The sequence below is a fragment of the Protopterus annectens genome, chromosome 13.part0 (assembly GCF_019279795.1).
Source record: "Protopterus annectens isolate FY-2018-M chromosome 13.part0, PAN1.0, whole genome shotgun sequence".
Taxonomy (NCBI): domain Eukaryota; kingdom Metazoa; phylum Chordata; order Ceratodontiformes; family Protopteridae; genus Protopterus; species Protopterus annectens.
In genome coordinates this window covers 464,366,559-464,393,985 of record NC_056747.1, presented here as the reverse complement: position 1 = coordinate 464,393,985, position 27,427 = coordinate 464,366,559, and the positions used below count along the sequence as shown (strand labels likewise).

At 37.3% G+C, this 27,427-nt stretch overlaps 1 protein-coding gene across 1 annotated transcript in view; it reads right to left on the bottom strand.

Annotated features, from left to right (window-relative positions):
* Positions 1-27,427, bottom strand: part of UNC13A (unc-13 homolog A) — a 5,702,976-nt gene that overhangs the window by 1,530,672 nt on the left and 4,144,877 nt on the right. Inside the window, exon 21 of the mRNA XM_044054109.1 lies at positions 15,790-15,953. Within this exon, the coding sequence (XP_043910044.1) occupies positions 15,790-15,953 (164 nt within the window). The remainder of the gene's footprint in view (positions 1-15,789; positions 15,954-27,427) is intronic.

Here is a 27,427-nt window from a genome sequence, read left to right as displayed (position 1 = left end):
ACACACACGTACATACTTATACAGAGAGAGAGAGAGAGAGAGAGAAAGATGGGGGGTGTACAATAGTTGATGGCAAGGGTTGGCCAGCGAACAAGGAATGGTGAATGACACATAAGGGAGGAAACACAGCAAGAAGTGGATATAATGGAATCATAGTATAACTGAATACCAGACTTGTCAAGAGGGCAACAAACACAGACATCACTCAGCTGGGATGCAAAAATTATGGTCTGATTGTTCCCTTGGAGGCCCAATGGGCAAGGTCTGTCAGTCATGCAACCAATAATCATACCAAAAGTTGCTTCCTGTTCCAGGGAGGACATCCAGTTGACAGCACACTTCTGTAGCAACCAGCCTTCCCAGCCTTCATAGCTGACACCAGTTAGCATTGGATATGCCTCTGTTTCACCTTCAGGAGCAGGAACTTCTCTCTCCCTCCTGGAGGGGACCATCATCCTCCTCCTCCTGGCAGGCAGACCTACTGGCCACTGGCAACCCAGCTCCAGAAGCAGTAGCTAGCAGAGACAGAGGTAACCATGACCTCTTCCCCTTTGCCTCTACCACAGCAAAACCTGCAGAAGGAAGACATAGTGGGAGAAAAAATTACCACACACATATACTACAAACATAATGACAGCTGTACAGGTGACTGGCATGGCACACATACATATATCACTTCCTGGAGAGGTGTTCCCACTTTCTGCAATACTCAAACATATTCAGCTGATACTCCAATGCAGCTGTAAAACAGAGTATACACTGTTAAGTGTACATGCACAACCCTGAATATAGCTCAATACTAGTATCCATAGTATGGTAGTATCCATAAAATAAATGCTTACAGAATATCTCTAGCTCACTTTCCTGAACATTTGTCTCTCATTTTCAGAGCAGATAAGGATGGCACCACCCCAGATCATCTAACAATGACAACACTGCTCACCAACACAAGTACTGTGGCATCACAGTACCTGGCCATGGATGTAGCAGTCATCTATTTTCCACAATAATGGCCCACATGTGCTACTTGAAATCTTCTTGCAGGAAGAACAGAAAAATCCTGCTCTTCATTGTATACTATGCAAGATTCCTTATTTTCCTACTTGTTGAGGCAGTCATGGACATGCAGTAGGTCCACTCAAGGAACACTATGACAGACTCATGCACACATACCCACATTAGTGATTTACGTGTCATGCAAAGTAGTTCTCTGTAACACTACATTCATACACTGCACGCAGGAGTATAAAGGATGGATGTATTGTGCTCACAATGACTTACATAGCTGATGCAGACAAGTATGGGTAGGACACTGTGCACAGGCAGCAGTTTACAGACAGTGGCACTATCTGGCTTCATAAGCAATAAGAACCATACCAATTGTCTCTTGTTAGCAAGATGTAAAACACTGGCACCATTTTGTGCAACAATACTTTCAACCATATGTCTATTATACAGAGGAATTTAGGTAAAATTTCTGTACACATGGAGTTACACAAGGTTAAGTTAGGAATCTGGCCTGTAAAGCACCTCAGTAACTATTACAAACTTTGTGGTGGATATCAGGGTGAGAGAAGCACATTATTTAGTGCATGTGTAACTACGATCTCATGACACTGATATGGCATAGTAGTAACTTTTGCCTGTGTGGGGAGGATGGGATAGAGCTGTGAAAATAGGATACTGTGAGTATTATATGCCACATGGGGTGTGAAGTTGCTGGACCATATGTACAAAGATGGATATGGGTCTTCTTGGTGGGGGTGCCAAAAACTGTCATCCTACTAAAGTAGCTTGGATCAGAGGACAAGACAGAGTCCTACCTATTGCAATGAAAATACACAGGATTAGGGAAAGTTGGCCTGAAATAAAGTGGGTCAGAATTCTGTCTTCATGCCTGGCTGGGGGCTCCATATATGTCTATATGGACATGGAAGTAATTATCAAAAAAATGAAAAAAAGAAACATTAGCTGTGCCTTGTACTTCACCTGAGGAACAGGGTTTCAAGTTTCAGAATTGGTCATTAAATTATGTTCAAATACATTAGGTCACAAATGACTGGTGTAATGCATACTTTAAAAGTCATGATTAGAACCTGACATAAATGATGCAAGAAAATCTTTAAAAACACTGTCTGGAGATAAATTTCTAAGGGCACTTCTTAGTAAATTAAGAAATAGGTGTCTCAGGGTGACCCTAAATCTTATGAAATTATAGCTGTTTCAGTAGAATGTTTGTTAATATTTATTTATTTATTTACTTACTTATTTATTTAAATTTGTTGACCGGGAGTGTCCGACTGGACGTAGGTGCATTTTCAGCAGACGCCCGGGAAGAAAAGTTCCACAGTTAAAATAAACAGACAGTATTTACATTGGATTACATAGTGATTAACAATTTACATAGCAATTACTTACAACATATTTACAGATGAAGAACATAGTACATCAGTAGACAACTAGAATCATTATCTGTGAAGTGCATACCAGACATTAATAAATGTTACAAGAAGAAGAAGTTCGTGCTGTATAATAAGTACTGGCTTATGAGCATCTGAGCTTGCAATAATCAAGGTAGTTAGTGGAGTGGAAAGAAAGGTAGTGGTTGGATGGGGTGGATGATATTGGAGTGGGAGTTGCAAGGTCATAGCCAGCATGTTTTTAGTTGCACTTTTAGTAAAGTTTTGAAGTGGGTGCATGATGGTATGGAGGTAATTGTGGGTGGGAGTGAGTTCCATAATTTGGCTATGGCGCAAGAGAACAGTGCTTCACCAGCAGGGTTATTGGCTTTAGTGATCTGCAAGTGATTTTTGCTGCTGGATCTTAGTGGTCTGGTGGTGCGATAGGGTTGGAGTAGATTCTGGAGGGATGGGACATTTAGTGGATGGTTTACTAGTTTGTGGGCGAGTGAGAGTTGATACCACTGAAGGAGGTGAGGGAGTTCAAGCCATCCCAGTTCAGCAAGTGAGAGACAGTGGTGACTATGGTAGGATGCCCCTGTGGCGAATTTGGCGATTTTGTTGTAGCAGGTCTCTAGCTTGTTTAGATCACATTGCCTTAGGTTGGTATATATTGGAGAGGCATAAAGTAGGGTGGAGATAAGGTGGGAATTTGCTATTGAAATCTTTGCTGCTTTGGTGAGAAATTGCTTATTTCTGTATAACTCTCCTAGTTTTTTGTGGACTTTTTTTATAGTCATGGATATGTGAATGTCAAATTTTAGTTTATTGGCTAGTTCCACTCCTAGCAATTTGGTGTGTTCAGTTGGGTATATAGTGGTGTTGTCTTTTGCCGTGATGTTAAAGTGAGAGTTGTTTTGAGTATGTTTGGTGGGTTGGAAGATGAGTAGTTTAGTTTTGCAACTAGTAAACTCAAAATGTGACTTATATGTATCAAGGGCTATAAGCAAACCTTCACCTAAGACTGTGTCTCACTGCTGAATTCTTGGTTGTACAAGAACTGCTGAATCTGTATTTTGTCATTGTGCTGTAATCAGACTTGTTAAATGTACAATTTATTTTTATTTATTTATTTATTGGCATTTGTTTACTGGGATAGTCCACTGGGCCATGAAGAGCCCATTTTCAGTGGAGGCCCAGGGAGAAAAGCTCCATAAGAAAATAATATGTACAGCATGAAATTTTACAAAATTTCTTTAAACAGAATTTACATAGAAATATGAGCAAAGGCCAAACAATGTCAACTAATTCTAGCCAAGTTACAGGAAATATAATATTTTGTAGACAATTAAGAAATACATGATAGAAAATACAGAGGCAAACTTAGGAATTAGTAAAAGCAGGGAGTACAATAGAGAGTATAATCATGTTAAGAACGAGAATAAGAAGGAATATTAGTAATACTAAAAAGTTAAATACAGAGTAAGAATGGGTACCTAAATAATCTTAGTTAAGTTAATCAGTAGAAACTATATTGATATTCGCATTTAGAGATGTGCAATAAAATAGAAAGGTGATGACAGCTAGGTTATGGAAGGAGGAGGTTTAGTAATTTAGTGGATGGAAAAGAGCTGTAAGGTTTATTAGACTCAGAGAGTATGGCTACATTAGCTTTTAGGACATTAAGAAGGTGCAGTGGTGCAGCGGTAGCGTTGTCACCTCACAGCAAGTGGCTCTCTGGTTCGATTCTCGTCTGGGGTGCCTTCTGTGCAGAGTTTGCATGTCCTTCCTGCATGCATTCATGTGGGTTTCATCAGGGTGCTCTGGTTTCCTCCCACATTTCAAAGACATGTGTCTGGAGTGTTTCTCTCCAGGCCTCTGCTGAAAATTGGCTTTGTTCCAAGTCGGACTTTCCCGGTAAACAAATGTTAAATAAAAACATAATGTTTGTAAACACCAAGCCATTAGTGAACAGACAACTGAAGTAATGTTTGTACATGGGACAAAAGACACTAAGAAAGAGTACACTGTGATTTAGTCAAGAAAGAGTACATAGTAATCTAAAGAGAACTACAAACTCTTTTAATGCAGCTTTTTTTTACTTTCAGCTTTAGTACCTAACATATATGAGATACAAACTGAGTAAGACTGTACCCAATTCAAACTCTCGAAAATAAGTGTGTGAGGCACAATACCAAATCTATTTTCAAACATGTTGACCAGTAAAGAAAATAACACAGAATTAGAAACCTAGAAAGAAACCCAGATGTGGGTCTGCAACGATGAGATAGATAAAGCTGTCACTTTGTCCTATCAAATGACTTTCATGGGTAAGACAAGTTAGTACAGAAAGTGAAAGGAGCCAGTCCATAGTTAGAAGCACTATAAAAGAAACAGGTCGCAAAACTAGACCAGACAGATTATTATGACACTAAAGAAACACAGCAGACAACCAAAAAGAGAATAGTAAGACTAAAAAAAAAAGAAAAAAAAAAACAGACCAAGTAAGAGAAATACTATAGTAGAAGGAAAGAAACATCACTGAAGCAGATACAAGAAAACTGCCAGTGTCCTGGAAGAAGTCAATTGATTTCATAGATTATGCTTTTAAGATGATGAACTAGAGGAAGGGAAAATGCTGCTCCTGTCTTTGTAAGGGCAGAAGATACTACAGAAGGCCATAGCAACCTGACTGAACTACACATAATTCAAATACATTTTAAAAACAGCCAGTGGGAAGACAGTACACTACATACAGCTAGATATATTATAAATCAGAGAAGAAGGGGAAGCAAATGAACAAATCCCCACTTCATATACATTATTTAAACTGCAACCTGACTTGCTCAGTAGAATGACCAAAGAAAGAAAACAGGCAGCAAGCCTTTTAGAACATTAGTAAAGAACTGACAGAAAGCCACAAGTTGGGTGGTCATCTAGGGATGGATAAGACAAAGACAAGGATTTTAGTCAGTTTTTACTGGCCTGGTATTATGAAGAAAATAGGAAACTTTTCCAGAGCTTACAAAAAATATAAAAGACAGCACCTAATACAGGGCATAGGAATCCATTGACACCCTTCACTATAGCAGAAACTCCAATTAAATGAAGAGCAGTAGACATTTTAGGTCCACTGGTGAAACCGAGTAGGAGGATACTGATAGGTGTGGGAAAAAAGTATATACTTCTGCAACTCTGATTTTCAGAATTTGATTACTGAGTTGTTACAGAAGGAATTTTTAGAAACTACATCTATTCCACCTGTTCAGTCTGCTTTAGAGGAGGTATGAGTTACTGCTTGCAATTTTCCTGATGCCCCTATAAAGCAGATAGGATATATAAAGTTCCTCACTCTTTTTAAGTTTTTATACACTATTCTCAAACCTGACCCAGCAGCTATAGCTTTAGTTTATCCTACTGCTGCTAAATAATCAGTTAATTCCAATACTATTCCTTCTGATAAGGATGGGAAAATTATTGATAAGTATGGGGGAAAAGTGTATACTTCTGCAACTTTGATATTCAGAATTTTGAATTGTCAGGCTCTTATGTTAAAGGTTTGTTCTGGCAAATTGTGAAGGTATGAGGAATGTTTTATCTACAGTTTCTTCTTGTAAGGAAAAATCTGCTTTAAATAATTTAGTATCTTCTATTGTACAGATCGTCATTGTTTACAGCGGGTGCATGACTTTGCTGCTACTTCTTTCAGGGCTATGGCCACTAGTACTGTTTTGTGGAGGTCTGCATGGCTGCATTCTCAAAATCTCCCATAGGATATGAAAAATGAGATTTTAAATTCTAGCTTGGAGAAAGATTTACTCTTTTTCCTCCCTGCTGCAGAAGGGATCAAAAAGTGAGATGAAAGGGGCAAGCTGATACAAGGAATCTCTACAATTTTTCAGCCGTCCTTTTTCATTTTGTATAAGGGATTTCCTATCTCCTCATCCAACTGTGGATTACCAATGGGATACCAACCTATTCTGGAGTAGAGACTCTCTGGCTTTACAATATTTGTATGAGTTATTATCCTATGGCCTTTCTTGTTCCTCTATCAAGGTTCATTTATCAGCCATTTCAGCATGTCTGCCCATGAATCCTCCTCCTTCAATGCAGTCTCATGTCAAAATGTTCTTAAAAGGGGGTTTGCATAACAGGCCTTCAAAAACTCCAAGAAAACTGGATGGCCCTCCTTGTAGTCTTAATTTTGTGTTAGAGAAGCTAACAATTGCTCCATTTGAACCAGTTCTTCTGGTTGACTTGAGGTTCTTAACATGGAAAACAGTTTTAGGGATTGCTCTGATCTCTGCAAGACATGTATCTGAGTTTCAAGCTCTTATGGTGAGTCAACCCTATCTTATTTTCCATAGGGACAGGGTTCCTTTAAGAGCTAATTCTTCTTTTATGCCTAAAGTAGTATCTGAGTTTACTTTAAGACAAACTATTCATCTCCCTGTTTTTTTTTGCTGAACTTAAAAATGAAGAAGAAAGAATACTCCATACCTTGGATGTCCACAGACAACTCAGGTACTGTCTTGACAGGACTAAATCTTTCAGATCTTTGGATCAATTGCTCATTTCTTGTGAAGGTAAAAATAAGGGACACCCTGTGTCAAAACAGACTATTTCCAAATGGTTCTCTAAGACTATTATCTTCCATTATACTCACCAGAACAAAACTTCCAGGCAGGGTCAATGCTTACTTTACCAGGGGTTTGGCTTTATCATTGACTTTGTGGAAAGAGTTGAATTCAAAAAGTATTATTTTAGAAGGGTTACTATAAAGCTAGGAGTGCTGTGTTTTAACAGACTGTTGTAAGACTGCAACATACTTTTAAATTGGGCATTTGTTTTTTTTCTGTCAGTTAAAAAGTATTGTAAAGTAACTGACAGGTTATATCCTGCGATATATGTATGGAAGGTGCCCTGAAGCTTTGGAAGCTGGCCAGCTGCTATATCCTTACCAGGATATAACTGGATATAGCTAAGGTTGCTGCAGCAGTGATCATTTGAACATCTCTGTTTACCCCCTGCAATTCGATAAGCACTTTAAAGTCTTTAATGAAACCTTATAGACTATGCTAAAGAAAGTCATAAAATACAATGGAAAAAATTGGTACTAATGCTTTCATATCAACTCTTTTCTGTGAAGGAGGAACGTCAAGCTTCAAATGGATTTAGTACATTTAAGCTGCTATATAGCAGTCATCCTGGAGACTTGCTGGATATAGTGAAGGATATATGGGTGAAAGAGCATTTTACAGATCTATATGAGAGATTATGAACAATAATACTTCTTTTAAAAGACCATATTAGAAAGGCACATGAAATATGACAGATAACATATAATAGCAATTCAGGGCTTAAAGTGTTCAAAGCATAGAACAAACTGCATTATTGCCCATTGCTAAGAATAATTTCCTTGCAAAGTGTTGAGGATTTTTTGAAGTTAAAAAAAGGTAAGTGATGTAAATTATAAAGTGAAACAGATGTAGAAAAGGAAAGCACAACAGATATGCTCCATATAAATTCTGAACCCCTAAAATAAAACCGAGATATCTCTAGTGACTATGATTACAGCAGAAGTTAAAGCCTGCATAATATTTCCTGAAGTCCATATAGGTCAGACACTGTCCATGACTAAGAAACAATGGGTTAAGGAGTTTCTACTGCATAATATGGGTATATTTCCAGACTTATCTGGCAGGAACAATTTAATCCAGCACAATATTGAAGTGCCTGGTAAAAAATGTAAATCTTAAATCATACCAGATATTAGAATCTCAGTTCTAGCAATAAATTATGAGGTACAGGAAATCTGTGGTAACTGAGGAATCCCAGAATGAGAAGAATAACCCTACTGCACTGGTACCTAAATACGACAGAATTATCAGATTTTGCAATGACTTCATAAAACCAAACTGCATCTCCAAATCTGATTACATTCCATGCCCTGAGTGGACAAACTAGTGGAAAATTTAGGCAAGACTAAGTTTATCTCTACTACACATCCAACTAAAGATTACTGGCAAATTCCACTAGGCTAAGACATAAAGGAGAAAATGGTGTTTTTCATGCCAGCTGTCCTGTTCTACTACAGAATCATACCATATGATATCCATGGAGCACCAGTGATGTTCCAGAGGCTCATGGACAGGGTACTCTGGCCCCATGAAAGATATTTGGCAGCCTATCTGGATAATGTAGTCATTTTCTCTAAGGCTTGGGAAAGTCATTTCCATAAAATGCAGGCCATTTTGGACTCCCTAAGCCAAGCTTGGCTAAGTACACGCTGGACATGGCAAAAGCCTACTATTTGGGATACATAATAGGCAAGGGAACAGTAAAGCCTCAGATGAAAAAGTAGATGTAGTGCAGCACTGGTTCAGTCCTACTAAAAGTGTTAAGGCTTTCCTGAGCTTGGTAAACTATTATCAAAAGTTTGTCTTAGACTTTGCTTCTGTTGTCCCTTCTTTGACTGACCTAACTAAAGTTTGAGCCCAACTAAATGTCAAATGGAAAGATGCCACAGAACAAGAATTACTTACAGGCCATCTCAATGGCTTGAAGGTTTCCTAAACAATTTGTTGTTTTTACTGTTACCCTGATTTGAAGATCAGGGCAGTTCTGTCACAAACTGTAAAAACAGACAAACACTCCACTTGCTATATTAGCCATAACCCAATAGCCTTGAAAGGCTTTACTAGTGATTGCAAGAGAGTGTTTGGTCACCAAATGGATCCACAATACACTGAAATATTATCTTTTGGGCTGAGAACTTATATTAATTACAGACCACATTCTACTTCAATGGTTGCACAAGTAACAGAATAGCAAACCTAAACTTTTCTGGTGGGTATTGATTCTTACTGTAACCCTTTAATTTTTGGGTTTTCCTCCATTAGGGATAAAGACACCTGAATTCAGGCCTAGACCCCTTCACTGGTGATAGAAACAGTAGTTCTAGTCTATGGAGAAAATGTAACATGATGGCTTTACCAAGAGAACACACAGTTGGATATTAGATGAAAACTCTTAAACTAGAGTTACCTTTAATTGAGGGCGGGTCTGTCAGGGAAAGTATAGGATTTTTGCCCATAAAAGGTAGAATGGGCTCCATGGAAACCAAGCTAGCAATAGCTGAATTTAGAGCATGAATGGTTAGAGCAGATACAGACTGAACAGTTCCTGAAGCAGAGTATTAGAAAAGTCTCCAGGACTGACAGAAATCCTATTAACTGGAAAGTGTTTATCCGGTGCCTGCGATAATGCTCTTCTGTACAAGAAAAGCAAAATTCCTGTGTAAAAAATTCCATTGAAAGCTGAAAGGAATAGAATGAACTATGCTTTCTGTAGTACTAAACAGTTTTTTTCAAAACCAAATGAAATTGTGTTAGAAAGCAGCTACCTGAATTGTGAAACTTTTTGCATTCAATACTTGGATTATTTTCTTCCTGGAAAAACTGATCAAAAAATAAATGAATCTTTATTTATGTTATTCTCCAAGCTGAAAAAAAAACATATCTTAATTTTTTACTGTAAATAAACATGAGATTTGAAATCTATAAAGGAATGTTTTGGACTGGTTTTCTATTACAACTAAAAAATGCAGAACAAATGTACTACTCTGTACATCTCCATTAAGTCATACACACATACATAAGTTTGCATGTATACACACATATATATATATATATATGTCTGTATAAGTCTATTTCATTTAATCACTGATGTACTTTAATCGACAGAAAATACATTAAAAAGTTAATTAGCAATTACAATCATCTCAACTAAAAACATCGAAAACTTGGGATAGCAAATGTAAACAAATGTGTTACATGTGCCATCACCAAATATTACTCAAAACTTTGCTTTTATGGGGCGGGCTTCACCCCCCCCCCCATGTGGGTGCTCCATCCTCACACCACCGGAAATTAAATATACTAACCCCACAGTCAACTTCCAAGGAGAAACAGGAACATTTCTTAATTATATTACAGTTGAACTGCTAAAGTTCACCTGTAATATAATTCAACTACTTTCACTAGCAATATAAATTGCCAAAAAACCCCTGAAATTAATGCATGCTGTGATCAAACCAATGGCACCCATATATATATATATATATATATATATATATATATATATATATATATATATATACACACACACACACACACACACACACACACACACACACACACACACACACACACACACACACACACACACACATATCAAAATGCTAAAAATTGAGCTACTTCAGCAAACCATAGCTCAGTGAACCAAATGGATTGAGTCCCAATCCATTAAAATTTGCTGGAAAAGAGGAGAGTGCCCAACTTGCCCCCTGTATGACCATATTAAAGCCCGTAACTGAGAATTACTGGATAGGGAGTCACTTAATTGGGCTTTGTCAAGCTAAGGTTCAATCAATAATGGCACAACAAACTTGCATGGTTTCCATTCTAACTGAAAACAGAATTGCTGGATCACACATTGTTGAAAATGCACACCAGGAAATTAAGACATGCCTCCTGCAGGACCAATGGTAAAACCTGAAAGGAAGCTTCCCTGAGTTGGTTTCTTTAAAAGTTTTCTTATGATTTGTGAGGTGACGACATGTTCTTGACAATGATGGACTGCTACTATATGTGTATATAAATAGAAAAATAGGAACTGCAAAATACTCCAAAATGTGAAAACTCAGCAGATAACGACAAGAACAGATCGCCACCACGAAAAACAGTCCAAGGAACTTTAATACAATCCACAGGCCAAATAAAGCACTTAGAAGAATGCAATGGCATTCATTGAGTTTTAATATGTGATTCAGTGATGTATTATATAGTGATACCTGGTCCGGGGTATTGATGCAATATGTACCTTTAAATTTTGAATCAATGGATAATTAATTGATGAATGAGAATATATAAAAGGTGGCCTAATTGATGTACTGGTTGTTCTGATGAAGTCAAGAAAGTTGACGAAAACGCAGGGTGTCTTTATGTACTAAGGCGTTCATGTTCTTCTAAGTGCTTTATTTGGCCTGTGGATTGTATTAAAGTTCCTTGGACTGTTTTTCGTGGTGGCTATATGTGTATATACACATGCATATACATAATAAATATCTATAGATTTATCTCTCTCTCTCCCCCTCTGTGTATATATAGATACAGTGTGGTACACATTACCCTAGCAATTGCTGTGGGGCATGTAGAGCTACAGCTCTGGGGTCGTCTGGAAGGAGAATCTATACTAGTCTAGAGTGGAAAAGGCTACACTCCTTTATTCTGAAATGGAGGAACAGAAACAGACAGCCTCTCTGGAAGAAAGCGAAAACATCATGGTGAGACGCAAAGGCGGTGCCTGTGTAGTGTAATAATATCTATAGGAGATGTTATCTTTAGAAGAGAAAGAACCATTGGAGATATGCATGACTTTCAGGGAGTAAAAACAAGTATCAAAAACCTTGTTTCAGAGTTTACTTGCACATAGGTTTATAGATTCATAGGTATTTACTAGGTTGCTGATCCAAGAAGCCTAGCCCTGTATTTTTCTGGTAATTATTAGCCCTTATATACTGCAATATGAATCTCCAAAGAGGAACTAAAAAAATAAGTTTTGGTTATGTACGTTTCACCTGTCCATGAGGATAACTGGAGCTAAACAACATGTGAATTTGTGGTTACCCATTCATTCATCCAAGTTACACTTGAAGGGAGTAAAATAAATACTTTGCTTTATGTGGAAGGGAAGCCGGTTTCATAGAAGTAGTATTCTTTGTGATCCATACCTATTCCTCCAGCATATTCTGTTAATATCTTTTTTAGACACTTTTGGATTTGTTGTGACTCAGCACAGAAATTATTCTTAGTTTTCATTTTCAGATGGGTAAATCAGAGTAAAAAGTGCAACCTGAAATTTAAAGCAGAATCTTCACTGGTTGCTAATATTACATTAGTGGTTATTTGGTATATAATGTTTGGTCTAAATATACCAAAATGTACTACGTATTTAATGATTGCATTACTGCATTCAACTGCAGACACCGTTCCCCACCTACAGAACATCAGACGTTAATATCTGCCTCATGTGGAATTGCTAGTTTCCCCTTTTGACAAACTCTAATTCTAATAAAGGTGAACTTCAAAGTGCTTTGATAAAAGTGAGTTTTTAACTCAATAGTAAGCAGAGTGAGAGGCTTCTTTTTTTGTTACATCCAAAGAAGTAGGGGGTGGGATGTGAGCTACTTGCAAAACCAGGTTTACAGGGAACAGTGGCAGAGCACAATGTCAAGTGTTTTGGCAAAGTGAGATAAAATAACTAGGAGGCTTTTATCTATATATGTCCAATGCTTAACAGTTAAAGTACTAAGCTACTGAAGAAATGTTTTGAAAAAGTTCACTTTCAGTATGAAACATGTACACTAAAATGAAATTACTGAAGCAAGCTTTAGCAAATATGGCAAAGTTGAATTAAAGTTCCAAACTGTAAAATGTAGTATACTGACATCAATGGATTGTAAAATATTGTGGTGGCAAAATACCTATGAATGTAGAGGGGAAGGAAAGATATAGAAATTTCCCTAGTAAATGCAAAGTGCTGCAAAGTATTGTGCTTAAAAAGTGAAGCAGTCACTTCTATACAGAGTGTTCATTGGAAATGTAGGAATTTCAAAGCTACTGAGTCTAGTGGCCCTTTTACCTTGCTATTTCAACCCTAGACTGTACCTTACTTCTTAAGGAGGTCTATGCCAGTCATGCCCAAGGTGACTGTATCAATACCCATCCAATTATCTAGGTCTCATTTGAAGGAAAATAGTTTATGACAGTGCTTATCAAAGTGCTTCACTTGCAGGGGGGTTTACTCCAGAGGTGAGGGAGACACTGAGTAATAAATCTATCTCTTCACCTTGTTTTATTGATCTGCTGAAGCAGGTTTAGATTTCAAGCAATATGCTAAGGTTGTTAATCTGACATCTAATTTTCTTGGGAGTAAAGGACAAGCAAATCTAACATGAGTGTAAGTTGTATACCTCCCCTAGTCAAAACTTATATAGTATCTGTCTTTCCTTTTCTTCTAGACATTAACAAAATCTCACAAATTGTATTCAAATATGGATGGAAAATTCCCTAACCCCAAAAACTGGACAAGCCAACTGTTGAAAAAATTAAAATGAAGTGAAGACTAAGTCTGACTAAAATCTTTAACTTCAAGAATATTTAGATTTTTTTGGTCCTATATGCCAGCTTTAATACCAGCAATTTCTCATGCCTTTCTCAGATGTACAATGCATGTGGAAGGTGAAAAAAAGTTTTTGTATACTGGCCAGACATCGATTCCTGGCAGGATACATCCCATATAACTTCATGCTATTGCAATCAATGTATGTCGAGATCATTTGTATTCTCATTGATTAGTGTACTTGATATTTTATGATCATTGGTGCTTTCAAAACTATAGGCAAGTGAGTTCTAATTTTGTAAAATCATTGTGCAATTTTCCATTTTAATTCACATCAGCTTGTAATGAGGTATGCATATACACAACAAAAGACTTCAGTGTGAGCCCTTTGATAACAGATTTATAAATCTTAATGCTTAAGTTTATTTCTCTAACCAAACGGGGTAGGTTAATTCAAACACAAAAGGGAAACTGACTAGACTTAAAATGGCCTGCAAGGGCAGCTGGTCTAGTATTTACCTATGAACCTATATGTACAGAGATAAATTTTAGGTCATCTGGGTCACATTTAGGATTCATGCCTCTACACAATGTAGCCATATTTATAATTTAATATTCTTGACTGTAGATGAGCTGTGAACACACCGAGCCAACAACTTTGCAAAGACTAGAGCAATTCTGGTAAGGTAAAGAGGAACACCAGAGTATAACTTCTTATAGGTAAAGGCCATTATCTGAAGATAAACTGTGGGCCACACATTAATGAGAATGCTTTTTAAAGGTAATATATTCCGGAGCAACCAAAGATGGTGATAAATAATTTATGGAAGACATCATCAGGACTTGGAGAAGTAGAAGTATATGATTAGTTTCCAGTTTCTTCAAGGGTTGCATAAGAAAGATCCCTGCAGTTTTAAAGAAAACAAAGGCTTTCTTATAGGGCAACAAATATGTTCAGTCTACAGTGCTGATGCAACAGTCAGTATAATCCAGGTGTGATAGAAATATTACGGGTCAACCAAAATGAAAACATAGCAATCATGGTTACACAAACCCTAATGGACCAGATATTGCACTAAAAAAAACAAAAACAAACAAAAAAAACAAATAAAACCCCATTTCCAAATTTCCAGGCAGCACCAGCAAAAGAAGGGTCTATGTGACTAGGTACTGTCACAATACACAATGGTATCATTGATGGTCCAGGTTATATGGTTCCATGAATAATATAGCAAAATCAAAAAGTACTGAAAATGTTGTTTTTCCATTTCCTAGAGAAAGCAACAATGTAAAAATGCAGGAGACATGTTGATAAAAATGGATATTACTCCCAGAGTTACATGCAGAATTCCCTTCAAAACACAGAATAAATCAAAACTTAAAGGAATTCAATATTGCCTCTGTTCTAGAAATTAAAACTACTTTCAAGTGAATCATCAACCAATTTCAGATAATCTGAATTTATGAAAGAGAGGGCCTTGTATGATAATAAACATACCTGAAAGTGAACTGTTCCATGGAATGGCAAGTATGAAAAGTGGTATAATGAGTTAAAACTGGGAACACCCTGAAAATAATCACACTGTAGAACGAGGGGGTAAATAGAAGCAGTGTACAAGTCTTACATATAAGCTGGGAGACAGTGCTACAGTAACTTTGTGTCATTTGATTGTTTTAAGAAAATGTACAGTTCCATCAACCAAGTAATTTTTATAATGCCATTTTACCAAGCATGTTGATAAACACAAAGCCCTTGACTTAGAAGGCATATAGCAAAATAATTATTCACTATGAAATATCTAGATGCAGTACTTACAAAAAATATTATGTAAAAAGAACACTTGACCACCATGTCTGAATAAAATCCAACAAAGTTTACTAAAACAAGTAAAAGAGTTAAGCACTTTCACTGCAAAAGATTCTTCATCAGACCATACACACTCACTAAAATCACAACATTTAAATATTTAAGTCAAAGAACTCAGTGATACAGATCATGTGATCTGAGCACCAGTTTTAAAGGCACAGAGTCATTTAAACCAGGGCTCTTATCTGTTTATCTTGCAAATATAAGATCCATCTAAGTTAATTGCATTCCATCCTGCTCTTTACATCCCCTCCCTTTAGGTTCACATTAATCAACTCCAGCAAAGTGAATTTAAAGAGATGAGTTGCACCACATTTATAGCTACAAGCAGAAACTTACGTCATGGCCTGATAGATTGACTCCACACCATATCTCATGGCAAACTCATCTACTATTTCCTGAGCTGTTTCATCAAAATATACTTTCCAAGCATCATCTCCCTTGGCATCAGGAATTTTCACAACTCCATTGTTCTGAACATCCGTCAAAAAGTGAAACAAATTCTGTTGAAAAAAGTGCCAAATTAATTTTAATTTATAGTTTCCTAAAAGGAATCATTCATCTTAAAAACATTATACCAGAAAATGAAATGCTGTATGAAATGTAAATTAAATGTCTGTGTAAATTTACAATACAGCATATCATCCACAATGAGAAATAAAAATATGTGAATGTTCTATACTAATGAGCATGCATGTTTCTGCATTCCACATAAAACATTTTAGCTGCTATAATCCTTGTTTCATCGTACATTTTACTGTATTCTAAAGACAAACTTTCTAAGTACATGGAATAACACTGGGTGGGATTCCTGAACATGATATACTCTTTACAGGGCTAGTGCACAGAAGGCTAAGAAATGTCTACTTATGATTTAATGATAATAGGGCTTCAGTATAGGGAAGGGGGATGCTCCCCCACTGTTGCACAAGGAAGTAATAGTTGACATAATGAGACACACAGATGTTCCCCTCAACAGACTGGACAAAAAGAAAGTCAAGATCTGCTGCCTGTCAGGTGCCAGGATCCATCAGATCATGCATGCACTCAATCACTCAACAACAAGTACTGTTACGACCCGGTCATAGTTCATGTTGGGGTGAATAACTTGAGATGTATTATATGAAGAAAGACATGACTGAACTCTCAGACTGTGTATCCCAGGCAGTATGACCCTAGCTCTAAGCAGCCTTTATCTTCTCCTAGGATCATGCCACAATATAAACAAAAATGATCGACTTAAACAATTGGCTTAGCTTCTGGTGTCATTCTAGAGGGATCCAGTATCTGTCAGCCTGGGATGACGTGGTCGCCAGGCCATGCTGCTTTGCAGAGATGGTCTGCACCTGCCTTCTCTAGGCTTTTGGATACTGGCAATGGTGCTTGCCTCCTTAATAGTGCCTTTTTTAGGCAATGTCAAAATAACATTTCCGATGTGACAAAATCCATCCGAGGCAAACTCAAGGTTCTGCTGCTTAATGCTAGAAGTCTAAACATGAAGCTGCACTCCCTGAAAGCACTCCTCACCTTGGAAGATGCTGACATCTGTGCATTCACTGAGGCATGGTTTAAGGCTGCTGAGATCACCCCAGCTGTGCAAAACTATAATGCCTTCCACACATTCAGACCTCAAAATAAGCATGAAAGAACTAAAGGTGGTGGGCTATCCATCTTCATTAAAGCCAAGTACACCTCAGGATTGGTCATACAGTAAGAGTCTCTTGAACTACCCCATGTCCAATTAACTCTAGGCAAAATACCCTGCTACATCATTGCTAGCTATATGTTGCCACCATGAATCAAGAAAAGCACAACGCCTACCTGGACTTACTGGAATCACTCTCCGCACAGCCCAAGACCTTAGCCATAGGTAATTTCAACTATCCTTCTATGAAATCGGTGACATATATAAGCGCAAACACACTTGCCCAGAGGTTCCTGGACTTTGTTAATTCAAATATTCTGGAACAGATAGTCTGCACCCCCACATGGGTCTCAAATGTTCTAGACATAGCACTCACCAACATGGGGAGTCACTGCGCACCCCCTTGTGTGAAGCCTTCCCTGGTAAGGTCAGACCATAAAACTGTCTCGTTCGAAGTAACTATTGGGCCTGACACCACCACAGGAGCAAAAAAAACTGTAGAACTTTTCCAAAGATAACTTTAGACTACTAAGCGATGATATAAGAAGTTTTATACCCTTGTACTCACAGACAACGACCACTCCTATGCAGAGGTGTACTCAGATGTTCTGTACAAACACATATGCAGTTGTATAGACTCAGCTGTACCTGACCAGATCAAAAAGAGGTCATCTCGAAAAAACAAGCCACCAAGGAGGACCTCAGGTATACCCAGGTTATATAACAAGTGGAAGAAACTGATGTCTAAGAATAAGAGGAAACTGACTCAGTAGAGGAAGAAATCCCTCCTCAGCTTGAATAAGCAAATCAGAAATCTCTTAAAATCCTGTAAAACCAAGTATGAAGCTAAAATAACATCCCTAGTTAAGGATAATCATAAGGCATTCTTTAATTATGCCTGAAACCTAAAAGGGAATGCCTTTGTGCAGAACTGGTAATAAATGGTACCACCTATACTGCACCGGAAGAAATCAGCAACCTGCTAGCTGACAGATTTGGTGCAAACATTACTTCCTGGCCCCACCGTCCATACCACAAAGCATAGCTGTCACCAGTCCTCTGCCACTTATCTCTAGAGATTAGGTCTCATCTGTGTTGTCCAAGGCCAAAAACATGGCCTCAACAGGACCAGATAACATCCCAAGATGCTTATAAAGCAATCTAAAACAGAACCTAGCAGACCCATTTAGCACTCTTTTAACCACAGCCTGAGAAATGGCTTTGTTCCAGCAGAGTGGAGAACAGCAACAGTAATTCTCTTGCACAAAGGGCAGCCATCAACAGACCCTGGGAACTACAGACCCAGAAGTCTAACACATCTCATCTACAAGGCCATGGAAAGAATCATCCTGGACCTTATCAACAAGGACATGTGACCTTCAAATGCTAGACCCTACCCAAGTTGGCTTCATCAAGGGTAAATCATGCTTATTAAATGTGGTGGACTGCTTTGAGAAAGTCACCAGAGCCCTGGATGAAGGTACGACAGTGCATACTGCCTAACTTGACCTCGCCAAGGCTTTTAACACAACCACCCACTCAGGTATCATTGAAAAACTCTCTCAGTTAGGGATTCACCTTCATGTCACTGGGTGGGTAGCCAACTGGCTCACCAACAGAACACATACTGTCAAAGATGGTGACTCTACCTCTACCAGTAAACAGTGGATATAAAAAGTGTACACACCGCTGTTAAAATGCCAGGTTTTTGTGATATAAAAAAATGAGACCACAATAAATCATTTCAAAACTTTTCCCACCTTTAATGTGACCTAGAACCCGTACAATTCAATTGAATAAAAGACAAATCTGTTAGGAGAAAAAATATAAAAAATAAAAAAAGTACAATAAGCTGGTTGCATAAGTGTGCACACCCTTAAACTAAAACTTTGTTGAAGCACCTTTTGATTTAATTACAGCATTCAGTCTTCTTGGGTACACACTTGCCATCAATTAAAGAAACTCTGATTAAACCCAAATAAAGTTCAGCTCTCTTAGTAGGATTTTCCTGACATTTACTCAGTTGCCTGCTACAGCAAAAGCCATGGTTAGGAGAGAGCTTACAAAGCATCAAAGGGATATCATTACAGAACAAAAACGTTGCGAGGGAAAAAACCTGAAAACTTACACTACTGTGCTATCTTCTCTCCCAACAGATGAGGAAACACAGTATTGTGCGACCACCAGAACGTTTGTTGGAAACAATAGTGCATAAAGTAGCAATACAAATAAATCATTTGAGTTAAGCGCTTTCACCTAATACAATAAAGGCTTCTTCTGAAGAATAATTTTCAGTGGAGGCCTGGGGAGAAAAGCTTTGACAAGAACATAGATACAGAAAAAATTAAACATTAAGTGGTGCAAAAGCAGATGCAGTGTTACACATTGTGATCACAGTACTACATACAGAATACATACATAAAAGCAGGAATTTCTTTGATTGCCAAATTAATTCAATCAAAGAGGTATACACATATAAACAGAGATATATTACTCAGCATTATTGTACTAGTGTCAACAAGTGATGAAAAATAATAATTATGGAGAAAATATCATCAGTCAGCAGTAGCAAAAAGCAAAGGAGTTTAGTTATCATATCAGGAGAAGGAGGAGGTTAGATTATAGAGCAGGTACATAGACAGGAAAAGTTGAGATGATTCAGTATGTGTTTGAAGGTGGTGGTGCTGTCTTATAGAAGGTAGAAGTTAGTTCCATAGTCTGGTGATGGTGAAGGAGTAGAGGAGTTGACAAGCAGGTAAGATGGGCTTTTATGCTTTTAGAAGTAGATGATTTTCAGATCTTAGTTGCCTGCTGGGTTGGTATTGGGCAAGTAGTGTCATGAGAGCATGACAGTCTGTGGATCTGTAGATTATTTTGTGCGCTGTAGTTAGCTGGGTGAATGAGAGTGGGGGAGTTCCAGCCAGCCTAATTCTTTCATTGAGTTATGGTGGTGGGATGAGAATTTGTCCTTTGGGGAAAATTTGGCTATTCTGTTGTAACACATTTCAAGTTTGGAACTTGCAGAATTTTGGATATTAGTGAGGAGAGAGGTGCCATAAAGGAGAGAGGGTAATAAAAAGGTGATTGCAGGGGTTTGTCTAGTAGAGAGGCTAAGAAAGTGTTGGTGCCTGTAGAGCATACCAAGCTTTCAGTGTGATTTTTCTATGTTATTGTTTATGTGTAGGTCAAAGTTAAGGTTTTCATCAATAATAATGCCTAGTAGTTTAGTATGTGGGACAATGTCTATAGTGGTATTGTCTTGGGCTTGAATAGTGAAGAGTTTTTTTTTTTTTTTTTTATCTAGTGAAGTGGTTTTCTTAGGGGTAAAAAGTACTACTTTAGTTTTTTTTCAGATTTAGGGCAAGATGATTGCTAAGCAACCATGCTTCAGTAGAGGTGAGGGCATTCTGGGTGATTTGCTGGAGTTCAGAGCTGGAATTTGCAGTGCATATTATTGCAGAGTCGTCAGCATACTGGATTACTGAGCATTGTGAGAGAGTGGAATGAAAGTTGTTAATAAAGATGCTAAATAAGAAACGACCAAGTATGGAACCTTGAGGTACCCCTGTGGAAGTACTGAGGAAGGGAGAGTAAGACTGTTGCCATTTGGTGGATTGCTGCCTATTGGAGAGATAGCTATTGAACCACTGTAGTATAAGTGGAGAAATGCGGAGGTTGGATAGTTTGGAGAGGAGGATGGTGTGGGAAATTGTATCAAAAGCTTTGAGAAGCGATTATTTTGCCAGAATCCTGTGCCTGGTTAACTGTATCAAGGAAGGAGAGGAGGGAAGTAGTGGTGCTATGTCCTGGTTTGAAACCATGCTGAGTTGGTGACAGAATTTGGTTTTCAAGCAGGTGGTTGAGGAGTTGGGCATGGATGCATTTTTCCAGTATTTTAGAAAGGGTGAAAGATTTTCTATAGGCCAAAAGTTTGTGTTGTCTGTGTTGGTACTGCCTTTGTGTAAGGGGAGAATGTATGCTCTTTTCCAGATGTCTGGGACTAGGGATTCTTTAATCGGTCTGTTAATGAGTATGCTGATGGGATAAGCTATAGAGTTTGCAGCTAGTTGCAGGAAGTGTGGGGGCAGATTGTTAGGGGCCAGAGTACAGGGTTTTAACTTAAGTAAAAGTATTTTTATTGTGGCAGTGGGCATGGGGTAGAATTCTGGGTTAGAGTCAAGGGTAGGATTGTTTTCTAGGATGATATGGTAATCAGCTGTCTTGGTGGTGGTGGTGTGCTAACTGTAGGAAAGGTGGTGGTTAGATTAGCTGTGGTGTCAATGAAGTAGGAATTGAAGAGGGTGGCAAGTTTGGTGGGGGTTTTGTCTGGGTCAGGGAATGGGCTGCTTTGACAGCCTTGGTGCGATAGTTGGTTAATTGAGGATCAGAACCTTTTGGGATTATCTTTATGTTGGCTTTGTAGGTGGAGGTACTGGGCTTTTTTATCTTTGGTTATTAGTCATTTTGCCTGGCTATGGAGTTGCTTGTATTGTAGTAGAGTTGAGAGGTCCTTGTTTTTCTGCCATGATTTCCAGATTTTATCCCATGTGGACATGACTTCTTTGGTGGATTTTGAGAGCCAGCTTGCATGATTATGTTTTATTCATTTTTAGTGGGTGGGTGCTTGCCTATTTAGGATGTCTAGGAATGTTGAGTTAAAGAATTCAACAGCCTCATTAAGTGGTAGGGATTTGAGGGGGTCTCAATTTACTTTATCTAAGGTTTCATTAAATATGGATGGTTGGAACTTAGTCAGATTTCTGGTTGATTTGTATTAGAGTTGACCTGGGGTTGGGGTAGATTTGCATAGTATATATATGCTGGGTGGTGGTCGCTAATGGTATTAGGTAGTATGCCTGCAGTAGTGATATTGTCAGGATTGGACACTAATATCCAGTCTATTGTGGAGCCTCAAATGTTATTTTTGTGGGGTCTGGTGATGTCATGAATTAGTTGGGAGAAGTTTTATGTTTTTTGAGGGGTTCTTTTGGGTAATGTCTTGCTAATCAATGCTTACATCACCTAGGATGATGGTTTCATTATCTATGTTTTGGAATGTTTAGGCAAGAATGTTGTCTAATATTGGTATGTTGTTTCCTGGAAGAATATACAGAGCAATTATGCAGATGTTTTTATGATTGTTAAGTTTTAATATAGAAATTAGTACTTCGGCTGGGGAGAAGTTGGGTGTTGGTTTTGAGTAGGGAATTAAAGTATATTTGCTAGGGAAGAGTATTGCTACTCCCCCCTCCTCTCTTGTGGGGACAATCTGCTCTTAGGCATAAGTAGTCTGAGTATACAGCTGCTTGATTTAATAGAGATGGATAGACATATTAAGATCGATGAAAGAAATAAATTACAGAAAGTCTTGATAAAACAAATTAACATAGTAATCAAGACTATTGATAGAAATTCATGTCACATAACAGAAGTAAGCAGGATATATTACTGTACAGCAACATTAATAACAGACAACGTCTTATCACAAAAATACAAGACAATAAAGGAAAGGAAGGGAAGAAATCAAATGCCATCATGGAACTATTGAATAGAGAAAACTATAAAGCAGTTAAGACAAGAAGTGTCACTGTTGGAAGAGTACAAAAGATGGAACAGATCGACAAAAATATTTAGAAACATAGATGTGATAAAACCAACATGCAGATAAGGATCTATCATACACTATAGCAAATAATTAACTAAAGATATCAGCACAGGCAGAAAAACTTAGATTTTCAAATAAATATAAAGGAAAAGTACAAAATAAGCAATTTACTGATGACTCAAAAATGTTATATACAGACTTGGGAAACAAAGCAAAAGGAAGAGAAACACCACCAAAAAAGACAAAATACACACATTTTGGAGAAATATCTATGAAGACCGAATGGAACATAACAAAGATGCTGAAAGGATAGAAGTAAAAGAAACAGTAAGCAGTTCAAATGTACAGGATATGAAATGAAATGGAAAAAAATGCCAGAGAAATTGAAACAAAATTAAGAAAAACTCCTAACTGGAAAACCACAGGCTCAGATGTAGTAGGTAGCCGAGTAAGAACTACTTATATGCACAGCTTGTACAGACATCAACCTGGTTAACAACAGGAAAAATGATACTCCTCCTTAACAGTGAACCTGCAAGCTATCCTAAAAAACTGTAAACCAATAACTTGCCTTCTGACAATGTGTAAACTATATACTGGAACTGATCCTAACAGAGTTTATAGTCATTCAGAAGAAAACTCAATCATGGCAATAGAACAAAAGGGTGACAAAAGAAAGTCATATGGAACAAAGGATCATTTGTTGTTAAAGCCATAATGGAGAATTGTAAATAGGGGAAAATCTAAGCATGGCATGGATAGATTACAAAAAGTCATTTGACAGCATCCCACTTTCATGTATAAAGGAGTGCTTACAAATATATAAGATACACTCTACATTGATAAAATATAACACAGTGATTATGAAACAGTGGCAAACCAGTGTGCAGCTAAGCCATGATAAATGGCAAATTATTATCCCAGAGATAAAAATTCAAAGGAGGATATTCCAGGGTAACTCTTTGTCAGTCCTGCTCTTTTGTCTTGCCCTTAACCATTAATCTGTGTACTTACAGATTAGGTCATGGTTACAATTTGGCTCCTAGACAACAAGAAAGTATAAAGACTTCTCATCTTCTTTTTGTGGATGATTTAAAACTGTAAAGTTCATCAGATGAGGAAGTGAAAGAACAACTGGAAGTGGTCAAAACTTTCTCAGATGATGTAAGAATGTAATTTGGTCTTGATATATGTGCAAAAGCAACATTTAAAGCAGGAAAGCTGCAGCACCAAGAAAATATCAGTTTGGGATAGTAATGTGCTATAAAGGAAATTGAGCAGGAGGGAGTGTATAAATATTTGAGAATTGATGAAGGATCAACAATAAAGCATGAACAAATGCAAACAAAACTTGGTAAGGAATATTTTAGAAGGCTAAAATTAATACTGAAAACAGCTCTGACGTCTAGGAATATAGACCAAGCTATAAACCAATTTGCTCTTCCTATTCTAACTTATTAGTTTTGGGGTGACTGACTGACCCCAAAATTATTGGGTCAGTTGGACAGGAACTCAAGAAAAATGCTTCACACCTATCAAATGATGTATAAAAAACAGTGTGTAACAAGATTATATAGTTTTCATTCTGAAAGAGGTGTGTCATTGAAATAGATTACATCTCTATATATATGCAATTGTAGGACTGCATACATATCTGCTGACCTCATCAGATCCAAGCATAGTAAAAGTTTTGAAACTTGAGAAAACTAACCTAAGATGTCTTCCCTGATTAGTTTAGCAGAAGCATATCAGTGCCAAGTGGGAACTGAAAACAAACCAGAAGTACACAAAAATATGGCAGCAGCTGAATCTGTCAAAAACAAAAGAAAGAATATAAAGAGAAGGATCAGATTAGAAGGCAAAAAATGTGGAAAAGGCATAGATATAGTTGCAAGTACATTAAACTCCTGGAACAACCTTATATTGATCAGGATCTGGCACAGGAATGGTTAAGGTGAGGTGAATTTAAACCAAAAGATGGAAAGTTAATATCAGTGGCCCAGGATAGTAGAATATGTACATGTTGGTTTACAAAGTCCATTGAACACATGGGAGAAACAGAGAAATGTAGTTAATGTAAAACTGAACTGGAAACAGTCGTACATGTTGTTGCTGGTGGTCATATACTAATGGCAGAGAGCCTGTATACTGTAAGGCATAATAATGTGGCAAGACTGTTGCATTGGGGATTATGCAAACATTGCAATACTGAAGTAACTGAGAAGCATTGGAAACATGAGCTTCAAAGTATTATAGAGAATGATGGAATTTATATCGCATGGGCGTACCCATTACCAACAATTCAAAAAAATAGATGTGAGAAAACCAAACATAACAATCTCTGAAAAGAAGACAAAATTAGCATTGATCACTGAAATTGCTACACCCAGTGATTACAGTGCCTTAAGTACAAATAGACACAGTAATAAAATACTAGGATTTGCAAGCAGAAATGAGGGCAATGTGGAAGGAGAAATCCCAGACAGTTCCAGTAGCAGCAATGGGCCTCATAAAAAATAATTTACAGTCTTACCTAGATATGCTACCAATACATGTAACTCCATATGAACTGCAGGAGGATTCAGGTCTGGACACATTGCAGGTGCTGAGAAGAGCACTTTTAGCTAACATCAAAGACTGAAACAACACTAATTTCACAAACTTTAATCATACTTTGACTTAGGAATGGGGTCCATTTCTGTCATGGTATTAGAAACCCAAAAGACTTGGAGAAATTAAACCAAAGAATTTAAAATATATGCATGTTCTACACTCAAGAGCATGTATGTTTCTGCATTTCATATAAAACATTTTAGCTGCTACAATCATTGCTTTCATCTTACATTTTGCTGTAATTTAAAGCCACATCTTATAAGCATATGGAGCAACACTGGATATGGTTCATTGACATGATGCTGTTTACAGGGCTACTACACAGGAAACTAAGAAAATGGCTACTCATGATTTAATTATAATAATGATAATAGGGCTTCAGTATATGGAAGTAAATATGTTAATGTGCATCCCCTATATTTCATTGAGAGAAAGGTCAATGAAGTATTAACTACAAAAAATAAACTGAGTGAAGCTTCATCTAACCAAAAAAAAAACAATAAAAATTGTTTTTTTTTGCAAAAGGCAAGCCCACTGGACGACCAGATGTAGGAGACTATGCCCCAAACCTTGTTACCATGACGCATATGTTCACAGCATTATCTCCAACTGCCTCAGTACAAGAATCTTTCAATATTTTTAGATTTTAATCTCAATTTCTTAGGACCTCCAATAATAGCTTAACTGAAATTCTATCATCTTACCTTTACATGAGCCCAGATTTCCCAACCTCTTCTCTCTTCATTATTCACATATTAACTTATTAATAACAAATCATCCATTTAATATTTCCATCATTAACATTTACCTCCCATCCGTCAATGACCACTGATCTATAATCTTTGATATAAATAACATCACAGTTAAACATCTTCCCAAACTGACTCCCTTCAGAGCTAAATCAACTACTACTATCATCCAAATGAAAACCTACCTATTGATGCTGGACGGGATTCTCACACCATCCTCTCAGATTCCAACATATGCAAATTAAACTCTCACAAACTTCCTCCAAAGACAAAACAGATTTTCCCTATTATCACTAGGCTCTACAAGCACACACAAAAGATATCGGCTTACCAGAGAATTAAGAGAGTTTATAGACCTTTCAAATGAAATCTGGCATACCTGAAAAAGTATACCAAGAAAACACTCAGGAGCAAAGCAATGAAGAAGTGCCAAATACTATTTCCCATGCACAAATCCACTCGCTGTTGAAAGAATCCAACTCTCTCGAATAAAAGGTTATGAATGAATTTATTTATACACTGCAGGTTAGCGCTTTCGCTGTTGAGCTTCTTCAGACCTTATACAATAAATTATCTAACTGACAAGTTTATATACATTAAAAGGCGCCAAATTCAAAGATCTAAGACACACCTATCTCATTAATTATTCAGTTTATGTGACATAAGCATCGAATAGTTCAACTTGAATATATTTAAAACAGTGCCAACTCTTTGATCATTCAAAAACCAAAACAGTTCTATTCAATTCATGTATGCTGTTAATAGAAATAACTATATGCATAAGTAGATATATCTATATAATCAAGAATTAATGTGTATGTGTGTTCCAAAAGTATATATATATTAAAAATACACATATAAATAAATATAATAAAACGTGGTACATTTGAAAAATATATATAAAAAACTCTTACATATCATACTAATAAAAACTGTTACAACACATCTGCATAATATCTACATTCATTATTTGTGCTTCAGACTTCTCTGTTTCAATATGGGCTTCAATGGGACTTTACCATTTAGTCCAGGTAACATATCGGATCTAAGTTTAATGATCCATTGTGTCTCCCTAGCTTCCGTATAGTTGTCAATGTCACCTCTTCTGTGTGTAATGAAGACCTGCTCCAAAATCCTAAAAACAAAAGAATGGTTTGTGCCTGCCTCATAGACATGTTTCGCTAATGCATTTTTCAAATTACCCTTCCTAATGTGGTATGTGTGTTCCCGAATCCTGTCTCTAAGACAGCGATTCGTTTTGCCTACATAAAATGCCAAACAAAGCTTGCAAGATGCGAGATATACCACATTCTTCGTCATGCAATTCCCACTGGCCCTCATCTTAAAGTCACCCAAACCTAACGG